The sequence below is a fragment of the Mytilus californianus genome, unplaced genomic scaffold (assembly GCF_021869535.1).
Source record: "Mytilus californianus isolate M0D057914Y unplaced genomic scaffold, xbMytCali1.0.p SCAF_6, whole genome shotgun sequence".
Taxonomy (NCBI): Eukaryota; Metazoa; Mollusca; class Bivalvia; order Mytilida; family Mytilidae; genus Mytilus; species Mytilus californianus.
This window is the reverse complement of record NW_026262712.1, coordinates 109005578-109018652: the sequence shown is the minus strand read 5'-3', so window position 1 is coordinate 109018652 and position 13075 is coordinate 109005578. Positions and strand designations below refer to the sequence as shown.

Below are 13075 nucleotides of genomic sequence, written 5' to 3'. Positions count from 1 at the left end.
AATTTATCCATTGATTTGAAGCGAATTTCAACAAAATTTCTGACGAAAAAGGCTACTGTCCTGGCAGATTTTTTTTGTGTTAATGAAATAAAAGTCCATATTTTTTTATATTTTCTTAAAGCTTATATTTCAAACTTTCCAATGAACCAAAATTTGCTTACCAGACATTCATTTTGAAGAAGATATTTAACTTTATATTTTGATTTTGAGCTGATTGCAACAAAATTTCTAACTTAATAGGGTACTGTCCTGGCAGATTTTTGTTTACTTTAAAAATGAAAATTTTTCAATTTCTTTATTTTATTTGATAATTGGGTCTGTTACTTTATAACAGTAACAAAATAGTATGCCAGACAATCGCAATACAGAAACTATTTCATTTATAGTTAGAAATTGCGTTGTTAATTTCCGCCATTTAAACAGAAATTTAACGGAGTAGGCTACTGTCCTGGCAGATTTTTTTTGTGTTAATAAAATAAAAGTTCACATAATTTTATATTTTCATAAAGCTTATATTCTAAACTTTCCAATGAATCAAAATTTGCTTACCAGACATTCATTTTGAAGAAGATATTTAACTTTATATTTTGATTTTGAGCTGATTTCAACAAAATTTCTAACGTAATAGGCTACTGTCCTGGCAGATTTTTTTACCTTTAAAAATCGAAAAAAATATTAAATTCTAGATTTTTAGAAGGAGTATTCCCTAAACTTTATAATCGTACAAAAATATTATGCCAGACAGTTGTTTTGGAGAAATTATTACAATTATAAGTAAATTTTTCTCGGCAATTTCGGCCATTTTTTTCTTAAAATTTAACTGTCCTGGCAGATTTTTTTTAACTTATTAATTTTTTATTTTAATTTTTTATTACAAATTATGTAAGTATATACCCTGTTTTTTATTATACAGTTTAAATTTTAACAATATGTTGGTTAAAACAAAAGTTACAGATGAAAACGTATCGAAAATAACTGTCCTGGTTTTATCTGTCCTGTTAATAGACCTTCCCGACATTTTGTTTAACATTATATCAGACAAAACTCTAGAGAAGCCCGAATAAATGTGTGTCTTTGCATTTTTTACCTAAATTAATGACAGAACGGAAAATACCGAAGTTTTACGGAAATTCATGCAGTGGTTTCATGAACATAAACCAATCAGAGGGGATCTAGCATCACAAACTTTCCTTTTTGAACTCTGAACTCTGATGCTGGGGTATCCCTTCAGTAAACCATGCCAAAAAGCTTAAATTGAGAATGAAAATAGACAGACAGTAAGTATACAGCAATTTTGACGAATCAAGAAGGACTTAAGAAAGACAAATGTTGATAATGTTGGGTTTTAAATCATGTTGGGACGGTCACAAGCGTGTGTCTGGTAAGTGGGTTGGGTCATCGTCGCCGGTTCATTTTTTTAATATTTATTGTAACTTGTAACGTCCGCGAACAGTCATATTATTAAACGTTACTATCAGTTGAACACATAACTACAAGCACTGCCAATTATGACAAAGTGTGTCTTCCTATGCCAAAAAAATCCTAGTAGGATATGTTTTGAGTAGAGTTGTCTCCCTTGTCACAATGTTTTCTTGTTGCTACAGTGTTGCATGCTGATCATTAAATATTTTTTTATTATGGTACTAAATTGATAAATAAATAATTTATTTTGAACTACTCATGCATGTTGTGAATAGAGTTGGCTCATCATTTATATTCAATGAATGATGAAAAAAGTTTGTTAAATAAAGAACTCACAAGGGGGCAGGGGGCTAGAGGAGGGAGACATCCTGAATTCCCTAAAAATTAAATGCTGAATTCCTGAAAAAAGAAAGCATTCTTTCTTGGATCTGGAAAAAAATAATCAAATATCCTGAGTCCTGATTAGTGTAAATCCTGAATTCCCCCCAAAAAGGTCCTTCCACCAGGGTACCCTCTCACAAGACTGGGAATAGCTAAAGTTTGATTTATTATTGAGTACATACATGTTTGTGTATATGGTGGCTATAGATAAATTGTACTTACTTCCTTTTATAAGAAAAATGTAGCAAGGGCAGAATCCATTTCTTCAACATGTGAAGATATTTTTAAATCATAAGCAGCACAATATTTTGGATTACATTGTACATATATACCATGTATACAGTGGATTCCAGTAAATGTGCCAGTTTGGTAAATCCTGCCTCAACATAAATTGATTTCGTGATAGTTTGGATCAATTTCCACAAAATATATATTTCATAGACACAAATAATTACTAGAAAAGGTCATTCTAATCATATGGATACTTGTAACTGTACTAACAGTATAAGTAATTTCTTCCATTCAGATGATTCCATATCTAAAAATAAAGATAGCACACTGTTAAAACATTGACATTTAATTTATATACCATTTTGGATTTATATTAATTGTTTTCCTGTTAAAATATTTGAAAGAAACTGTTTTATTACAGCACATTGACAATAAAATCATTTTTAGAAAATGAAAATGCAGGTATAATCTGCATCTTATAGAATAAATAATATCTGGCCAAAATGCAAGCAAACTTTTTATGTTTTTTTTTTTTTTTTGTAAAATTTCATTTTGAAATATTCAGATGTGTAACCTTTCCAGATAAAATTAGCATTAGATTTTAAGCATCACACTCATGTTAGCTGGGTTGTTCATGTTGTTATTAAGACATTTTACTTGTTTTTTTAAGTTTAAAAAAAATGAATTTTATTGTTTTTCCCCAATATTGTGTTTAGTAATACCAATTTTGGTAAGACGACATACAATGTACTCAAATGCATTCAAAATTCTTTGATATTTAAGAATGGATTAAAGGCAAAACAGTTTCTTAGCACACCTCTTGAAAAAAAGGAGGGGGAGGAGGAGTCAACTAACATGACAAACAAAATAACAACCATTAGTTATCAGGAAGAAAAAAGTTTCCTGTAGTAACACATTTGTGTTATTAGTATGATTAGATATTGAAAAAAATATAAAGGATGTGGTAAATTAAACAAACAAAATGAGTAATTTCATGAAATTTTCCTTTAAGCATGTTAAACTTGTGTTAACTTGGCCTTGGGCAAATACATTGTTTATTGTAAGTTTGAATTAGGGACCCCAGATTTTTGTGAATATCAATAAATAATTTTATTTTTTTTTAGGGGGAGGGGATCTCTCATTAGATTTAGCAATCAGTTTCCACACCAGGGAAAAATATTCATGTTTTCTTTATCAAACTATAATCATGATAATGAGTTGTAAAAACAGGCTAATTTACAAAAAAAAGGTGTTTTCAGAAGGGCTCTGACACATTCCTTATTATTCATGTAAAGGGTCACTTCTTTTTTCTGTCACTGTTTAAGACCCTGTCATGCCTGTAGGCTTTAGTTGTTTGTTGTAGTATAATTGACCTTGAAATCAAATCTGTCAATGTGTCATTAAAGTAGGTAAGAAAATGAACATATTGGTAATTTTATCAGAGAACTTTATCAGTAACAGTTGATATCATTTTTGCATGTTATCAAAATGACCAGAGATCATTGCACTTTTACATATATTGCAAAAGGTCACAGGGACTACTGAAGCCAGGCCTACATGTAGTGTGTCTGTCTGTCATATATAACATGTATAACATGCCCTGTGCTTGGACAAACACTTTAAGGTAAAGTTTGATAAAAGCATTTATCAAAAACTTAACTGTAACTATAGTTAGATTGATAGTACAAATTTGTCAAGTTATGTCTTATCACTTTTGTTTCAAGTCAGCAGTACATTTTATCAAACAGTTTAACTTTTTTAACATATTTGTAACTGTGGGCATTTAAGTCAATCTTTGATAGTACAGAACATTATGTTGCAACACATTGAAATGAAATTTACTGACACAGCATTCTTTGAGGTATGGAATCTCTGTAGTAGATTGAGATACCCATGACCCATCATTAATGCACATGATGCAATGACAAACTGATTTGACAGTTAACTTTCAATTTAAAAATATGTTTTTCTAACACCACATGTTAACTTTTTCATTGTTTTCTGTGATAAAACTCTTTAAGAAGATTGGATTTATGAGTACATGTGTGAGTATGTGTATATAAAAAATGTGGTTCTGTTAATTTTCTTGTAGAAAATTTTATTTGAGATAAATTTTGACTTATTATTTGACAAACTGAAATATATTTTTCTAATTACCTAGACCATATAGACATAAAGATAAATTTTAAATGTGGTATCAGTTTACCTCTTCATTTTCTGGTAAACAAGTAAACTTTGACTGTGTGCTGTCTAATTAACCATTGTTAGCAACTTCTTCATGTTCTTTGGTGATAGGTTATCTGGTCATTTATAAGAAAAAAAAAAGAATAAGTCTGGAAAATGTTTTGTTTTGAAAAATCTGGTTTCAATATTTGAATACCCTATAGCAAAGACTATAGACGACTTTCGAATTTATGCACTTTCCTGTAAATTTCCTATGTCACAATGATTATATATGATTGATTGATTGATTGGTGTTTAAAGCCACTTTCAACACTATTGTGCTATTTCGTGGCGGTAGGAAAACTGACAATCCTAGTCAGTTAAGATTGGAGTCGAGTGCACCTGCCCGTGCGGGATTCGAACTCACAACCTCAGTGTTGACTGGCTAGTGATACAGTAATTGAACTACTTGGACCACTCAGCGACCAAGGCCCCTGCCTATATATGTTATTACGTCACAGTAAGAACTGATTGTTCGATGACGTCATTTATGCGGATTGACCATGGGTTAACCATTGTAACTCATTCATAAAAAAACAACTCAAGATTGGTGTATTAATAGCATTACATATACACACATATATTTTCAGCAGAAGTAGTGCATGTAAAAAAATCAAGATTAGATACAATTCTAGGGAATTTTTCAATTCATTATAAGATTTCATGATGTAACCTTCTTTAAAATTGATTGCTTTCAAAGTTTAGATTACGAATTGTACACTACCATGACTACAGTACATGTAGTTGAAGTCCCCAATATTATTAATCCCCAGTATATTCATAGTGAAGATGTCAATATGATGTTGTGTTTCTCCACTAATATTCAATATTATAGTTAACACTGAATTACATCTAAAATACATGTACATTTATGATTGTAGTGTGACCAATTTACTGTTCTACAACATATCCTTTTTATTTTAAAACACCTTGTCCCTTGTAGAATAAAGTTTCAACAAGTTTTACATGTCATTGGTTATAAAGGTGTAATACCACCAAATCATAGTATGTCACATCCGGTTGCATACGAAAATAGGTCGAAAAAAAATATTCCCTTGAATTTGACAGTTGCAGGTAATTGATCCTACATTTCATTGCAGTAAAACATTTCTGGGTCATCATGGTCATAAACATATATCTTGGGTATTTCAAAGCACCATTATTTTTTTATTTGAGGTTTCTATAGAATATTTTGGAAACTTGAGGTTACATGGTTACTAAAGCTTGTACACAGGAAAAAAAGGGGGAAAATTTGATTGGTTAACTTCCAGCAATGTCCAGTGATGGTTACTTTCTTATATGCAATGAAATGTTATGTGAATTTTTTTCTATAGTACTGGACAGGATAAAACTTTACTCATGCCAAGTATTTCTATTTGAAACAAAGATAAAATCTGCACATTTTTTTGAAAAGTGCAAATTTAACAAAGACTAATAGGGGAAAATCAATGGTGGTATTACACCTACATGTAATATGGGAGGCTGTACATGCACCTTTGACCTTGTGAGTACTCTCATGTGTTAAAATTTCTTGCTGTTTAAGTGAAATATTACAAATAATGAAATATTCTGAGTGGATTGAGTCTCCAAAACACATTTTATGAGAAAATTTTCTTGAAATAGGACTTTACCATGAATATTAGTTGACAGAATAAGCCATACTTAGAGTTTTGGGGAGCTTTTTCTCCTTATTTCTTATATTCTGCTATACTAGAAAAATTTTCCTAAGAAATACTTTAATAAATATATATTTTAAGTAAATGAAATTATTTTTAAAGCAGTAACAACAAATTATTCACCAAAAGAGAAGCTTTTTATGTCCCTCTCTGGATCGTGGCGTAAATTTAAGTTTTACGTAAGGACTTATTGAAACCTCCTTGGAGACAGTAAACTTTTATACAGATAGTTCATTCAGCTTGAATACTTCAATTAATCATTTATTATAACATTTCTATCAAAAGTTAGTGAAAGTTACTCCAAAAGTTTTATTTATTGGCCTAAAAAGTAGAAATTTTGAGGAAATGAGAGGTATAAATGGACCAAAAGAGATCTTATAAGGAAGACAAAGAGGTCCATTAGTAGTTTTTATCATCCTAAAGTCATCTTTTGTATCATATTCAACTGTTTGTAGGCAGATGAGATAAATATTTGATCATTTATTGGTCCACACTATATTCTATTATGATGCGGCTTGGTTTGGATTTTTCGAAGAAATTTTGCTCGAATCGCTGTAGATGTCATCTTACATTATACTAGATTTTTCTCAAACTATTGAACTGATTATGACAAAACTTGACAGGAATGCTCGAAATAACCAGTATTACAAAGGAAAAAAGTCACATTCAGTTTATTTAACAAAAAAGTTTTCTTTAGGTGTAATACCACCAAATCATAGTATGTCACATCCGGTTGCATACGAAAATAGGTCGAAAAAAAATATTCCCTTGAACTTGACAGTTGTAGGTAATTGATCCTACATTTCATTGCAGTAAAACATTTCTGGGTCATCATGGTCATAAACATATATCTTGGGTATTTCAAAGCACCATTATTTTTTTATTTGGGGTTTCTATAGAATATTTTGGAAACTTGAGGTTACATGGTTACTAAAGCTTGTACACAGGTTAAAAAAGGGGGGAAATTTGATTGGTTAACTTCCAGTGATGGTTACTTTCTTATATGCAATGAAATGTTATGTGAATTTTTTTCTATAGTACTGGACAGGATAAAACTTTACTCATGCCAAGTATTTCTTTATTTGAAACAAAGATAAAATCTGCACATTTTTTTGAAAAGTGCAAATTTAACAAAGACTAATAGGGGAAAATCAATGGTGGTATTACACCTAAAACAACTCTATTAACATAATAAGTAGACTGTAGACAGTAGAACGTACATGTACAGTACATATAGAATACATGTACATATACTTTTTAATGAACTTCCTAAAAATATTTCCGTACAGCATGTACAGAGGAAACACTAGTAGTTCTTTGTAAAGAATTTCCTATTAACATTTCCCTAAAAAAGGAAACACCACTTATTGATTGTTGATTGGTTATTTTACAGTTGGCTACCTTATATGTGATAAAGTTATAAGTATTTTGATAGAGACAGACTGTGCCTGTTGTTTCTTTTTATTAATCTCAGATCATGGATTAATTTCAGAAGGATCAAAAGAAACTTCACTTAATTGGTTTCTTTTAACAAAACCTAAGGATAATTAGCATAATTAGGGGACATGTTCCTATTATATTGGTGAAATTTATACATTTGAACTTAATCTTTTTAAATTCAACTTTTAAAACAAGACTGAATATAAGGAGATGTGGTGTTTAACTCAACGAGACAGCAACCCAACAACACAAAAACCCAAAAGACATCTAGAGGTCAGTATATGGTCTTCAACAATAAACAAGTGTCTTTTCAATATGTCAAGCTGTAAGTCAGCCGAAGTTTGAGCTGTTAAACAAACAGGATGACAGTTTTACCCTGTGGTTTACTATTTCTTTAAATATTGTATACAGGTTTATCTTTACTAGGGATATGTATAGTAGATTTTCACAAACGTGTTAATATTTTAGCATTGATAACATACAAAAAATGGATAATTGGAGGATATACATGAAAGAACAATTTGTTGAAATACTATAGTATATACATGTTCTATTATCACTTTTATAGCTTACTAATATATTGAATCATTTGTATTGCCTGCTTGTTATTTGGACATTCTCAAATGTAGATATTTCATAGTATTTTATTTTTATAGGTTCTAACATTCCTGCAGATAAAGATATAACTGGTGTACGAATTGACTATGGCTTCACTTCATCCCACAGTTTCAGAGTATTATACAGATAAAAACGTTTTCATAACAGGAGCTACAGGTTTTATTGGGAAAGTGTTGTTAGAAAAACTGTTAAGGAGTTGTCCTAATGTCGGAAATCTGTATTTATTAGTTCGACCTAAGAAATCTCAAGACTGTCATCAAAGGATCACAGAAATCTCACAGTCTCCCGTAAGTATATATGTTTAGCGTGATAGAAATCTCACATTTTCAAATAAGTATATATGTAAATATATGTGTTCACTGTGACAAAAATCTCAGTCTCTTGTAAGTGAATGTGTCTACCGTGCAAGAATTAATACAGTCTTCAATAAGTATATATGTTGACGGTGCCAGAAACCTCTCAGTCTCCTGTAAGTACATGCATACATGTTTAGGGTAACAAAAATGTCTGAAATATCTCTAGACCTTACTGACCAGTCAGTAATTATACCACTGCTCTGAAGAGAGAGGTTATTATGGTTTACATCTGTCCCATAAAAAATCTTGTCACATTTTTCCCAGGAACTCAAATTCAGAGCTCTTGAACTTTAGTATCAAGCTTCATGTGAGAATACATATTATACTGTGTGATGAATTCATCTCTCTGACATCCATACTACATGTACTATACTGTGTGATATATTTTTATCCGGCGTCTGCGAGTTACGGGACTTGTAACAAAAACGGGGGGGGTGTGTTATTTTCACATGTCGCGCTGTATCTCAAAAACGATTTATGATAATGGCTTAAAACTTTACACACTTCTTAATTATATTAATCTAAAGATCTGTATACTTTTTGGTGATGATTCAAAATTTTATTTTAGAGTTTTTGATTTTTTTATAAAAAAAAAGGGGGGTTTTCACATGTAGCGCCGTATCTCAGAAACGATTTATGATTATTGCATAAAACCTCACACTCAAGACGACAGGTGTATCATGCACTTATGGCGCAGCTGTTTATTAAATTATTCACACATCATTTCCCTGTTTACTGAATACTTACCGGTACAGTGGGGATACATGTACCATTAGTGAGCAATAGCTCACAGTTCAGCTTGTTTTAGTTATTTAACATAACCAAAATGAAAATGAAAGTGAGACTCTTATATTTAATGTTTACATTGTAAACTGGTTATCAAAGAAATCATGACTGTCATCAATGTTTGGAGTTGACTCAATAAGAATACTAAAATGAACTGTGCAGTAAAATGTATAAAATATTCGTTAAATTGAAAAAAATATTAACATATTAATAAGGAGGGGTTGAAAATACATCAATGAGACAGCAACCCAATGACAAAAAGAGGTCAAGAAACAGTCTGACAAATGTCCATACAATATGTAAAGTGTAAAGGAGAAGGTCCATTAAGAGCTAATTTTGGCCTAAAATTTGAAGTACATCTGATGAAAGAATTTTGACATTTTTTAAACACTAAGGTGTCTACTTCAGTCGATTCAATTAGTTCATGTAAAAGATTTGAACTGATTTGGTCATGAAAGATGCTAAATTCAAGCTTAAATATGAAAAATCTATCAAATATGCCATAAAACGTCACTTTTCAGATGGTTTTTGTCTAAAATGTAAGTGGCCACATTGGTGTTCAGTCTCAACTTTTATATATGTTATGTATTATCATCAAATACAACATATATATAAATATTAAGATTGAACACAAGTGCGGCCACTTCCATGTTAGACTAAAACCGTCTTAAAATTAGCACAAATGCTAAAATTTTGAAGATTTCAGTTATTTTGCATGACATAATGATGCTAGTACCTGATGCATGTGCATTGTATTGTCAAAAACAGCCAATATTTATGTAACAAAAGTAATCTACTTTTCAATAATAGCTAAAAGTTTACGTTTTTAACAAATTTGTGAAAATGCTATATATTTGAGCCAAAAAGGGGTCTTACCGGGCCTACTCCTTTCCATAGTCATGATACAGTAGTGTAGACATGTTATGAATAGTTAATTAAATTTAATAAAAAAAACTGCTAAAGATCTTCCATCAACACTTAATTCTCTGAAGGACTAAAATTATGAATCAATTTTTTTTCAAATTGTAAAACTATGAGCCTTTTAAATGAACAAATTATATTGTCAAACTCTTATTTCAAGATACACATACTTGTCCAAGCAGTTGCATTGTTTTAAACTATAGCTAAAATGAAAAGGGGACCACAGTAAGCCCTGAATCACCTTAAATGTCTTGCAAATGTACTGTACATGTTTAATTTAATTGTCTTGTTGGGTTGATGTCTTATTGAATTTTCTCCCCACATCTATCTTTTTATTCATATTACAGAAATATCAATATAGTGTATAATAATTTCATAACTTGTGAAATTGCCAAACATATATTGTCTTTTAAATTATTGATCCACTTACGTTTATTTTTTTATGTATATAAATGACATATTACAATGTATAATATATTTATATCATGTTTATTGATCAGATTATAAATTTTAAAATCTTTTCAATTTGTTTAATGATTAAATAAATATACACCATACCATAATAACCATTAAGATATTATATGCAAGGTTATTTTCTGTGCTTATTTATGTAAAGTCTGTATATATTGTATTTCAGTATTTTAAGCTCGATATCAGCTGTCTATCTTCAGGCATATCTTATCAAAAAGGAAAATCGGTTATTATTTGATAAAAAAAAAACTATTTGTACATATTGAACAAGACTTATTTAGTTTATCAATAGAAATTGAAAGATATTTGAAGTAATACTGTTGCCTGTATTAGTTTCAAACATTTTTCAATCATCCTCTTTTTTACAATACACTGGAAAATACATGCTAGAACTACATGTATAAACACAAGATTTGTGTTCATCAAATTGAAAAATCTCTGTGGTTTTGACAATCGATAGTATATACATGATATATGTCCAATCTTGGCACAATAGACAATACTCACCACATCTTATTTCTCTATTTACCATGATAACTTAAAACAGTAGTTTACATTTTTTGCTTTGTTTTATATATTGCATGTACACCAAAATCTCTATCATAGAGGAAATAATAGACATAAAATTGACTCATATTTAAAATGGAATGTATCTTCCTTTTATACTGCTATTGAACATTATGTGTGTTACCATACACTCTTTAGCCTGTTATGTTTCACACTGTTCCTCATACCACATCTCTAGAGAGCTCTTTTATTTTAATATTGAGAAACATCATTTCGCTTTTTCCAGGTATTTGACAAAGTCAGAGCTGAAAATCCTAACTTTCACAAAAAACTGATTCCAATCCATGGTGATATAACTGAAGAAGCTCTGGGTATCAGTGAAGAAAATGTTGAGTTATTGGAGAATCAAGTCCACATCGTGTTCCATAGTGCTGCAACAATAAGATTTGATGAACCGCTTAGGTTAGTTATATACCATTAAGTTTTAACAATATATCTTTCAATACAGACCACACAAGGTGATTGTGTAGTTTTAAGTTGTGATATAAAGGTTCTATATTTTCATTGAATAAGAACACGATAAAAAGTGTTCTATATAACATGTACATGTAGTTAGCTATAGGCCTTCCAGAATCATGAAGCAGGCTGAAAATAATAATTTCTTATAAGTTCTACTGGTTCAGTGATGTATATTTTATCCCTGTTAACCACCACGTAATATGTTTCTCAAAGGAGATTTAATGGAATTTTAATGCCACAAGATATTTTATAAAGTCAAAATCACTTATTATGTATATCCATTTTTAATATTTCCCAAATCACATAGTTTTATTTGCTTTCAATACATTGGTAACCCAACTCAATTATAAAACAGAAAATGTTTGTCTTGTTAAGTAATAAATAATTTTCTGATTAGTTGTCATCATTTTCCTAAACTGATGCATTGATGGGAACCATTAATATTTTATACTTTCTTGAATTTGGAAAATACTTCAAATTTTTTAGTCAGATTCTTGTTTCTGGAAATTAGTTTTTGGAAAGGGATATGTATAAGTCTACAGACACTAGCTATATAGGATATTTTGCTGTATACATTATTTAATAATGATACATTTCTCATCTATTTTTGTATGGCTATCATGGTCTTGGCTTCATGTATGCTTTAAAAGCATTAACATGCACATTGTGACTCTTGATTATCACTCTGATTAACTAGTACACAGTAGTGGGTATATGTATGTTTACAAAAAAAATAAAAAGTGGCATTATAAGTTGCAGTCTTTTTGTTGAATCAAAAGTAAAGTTATTCTCATATATTATCAATATAATAACCAATGCAGGGGACACACTGTGGGAAAATAGAATACCTTGTAACAGACCAATAATATAATGTAAACCAACAATTCTTACCAAATATGAATATAGTATCACACAACAAATAGTGAGCACTCAAACAACAAAAGTAAATCTTAAATTGATATAAAGAGGTCACTGTGTGGTCTTCAACAATTAACATGTACCTTATCATGTTTATGGAAACCCTTAAATTGCCCCAAGTCTCCAAACTTATGAATGATTTTAACAGATATGACGTACACATCAATGCCAAATTGCTTAATGAAAAGAAAAAGTAAAAAACAACTGTCACCATTATCTAGCTATCTGACATGGGATAATCATATAAACATATTCAATTTCCCAATCCTACTGGATCATTGGAGCTCAAAGGGATACAGGGAAAAACGCATAATATAAATCAATCCTGAGAAAAAAATGCAATCAATGATATCAGTATTACTGATCACAATAACATAGTCACTTGAAACACCATATTGAAAGATTCACACAGATACACAAATGAAGTTCAAAAATAGTTTTTAACTTCTAACTAATTTAACAGTCACCATGATCACGTGTGTCACATGTGTTCTGTCTACAGTATTTGTTTGTTGTCTGTCTGTAAATCTTTTCACATTTAAATCTTCTTTTACCATTTTTGGTAAGCACTGTCATCTAATGTAGCTAAATTCCTGCCAGAAGTCA

At 30.3% G+C, this 13075-nt stretch overlaps 1 protein-coding gene across 2 annotated transcripts in view; it reads left to right on the top strand.

The window, feature by feature from the left end:
- Positions 1–1130: 1130 nt before the first annotated feature.
- The window catches only part of LOC127704271 (fatty acyl-CoA reductase 1-like), a 33076-nt gene continuing 21131 nt past the window's right edge, over positions 1131–13075 (top strand). For both annotated transcript variants that reach the window (XM_052208262.1, XM_052208261.1), the window contains exons 1-3: positions 1131–1277; positions 8030–8278; positions 11319–11494. In XM_052208262.1, the coding sequence (XP_052064222.1) occupies positions 8078–8278; positions 11319–11494 (377 nt within the window). In that variant the 5' untranslated portion in view covers positions 1131–1277; positions 8030–8077. The remainder of the gene's footprint in view (positions 1278–8029; positions 8279–11318; positions 11495–13075) is intronic.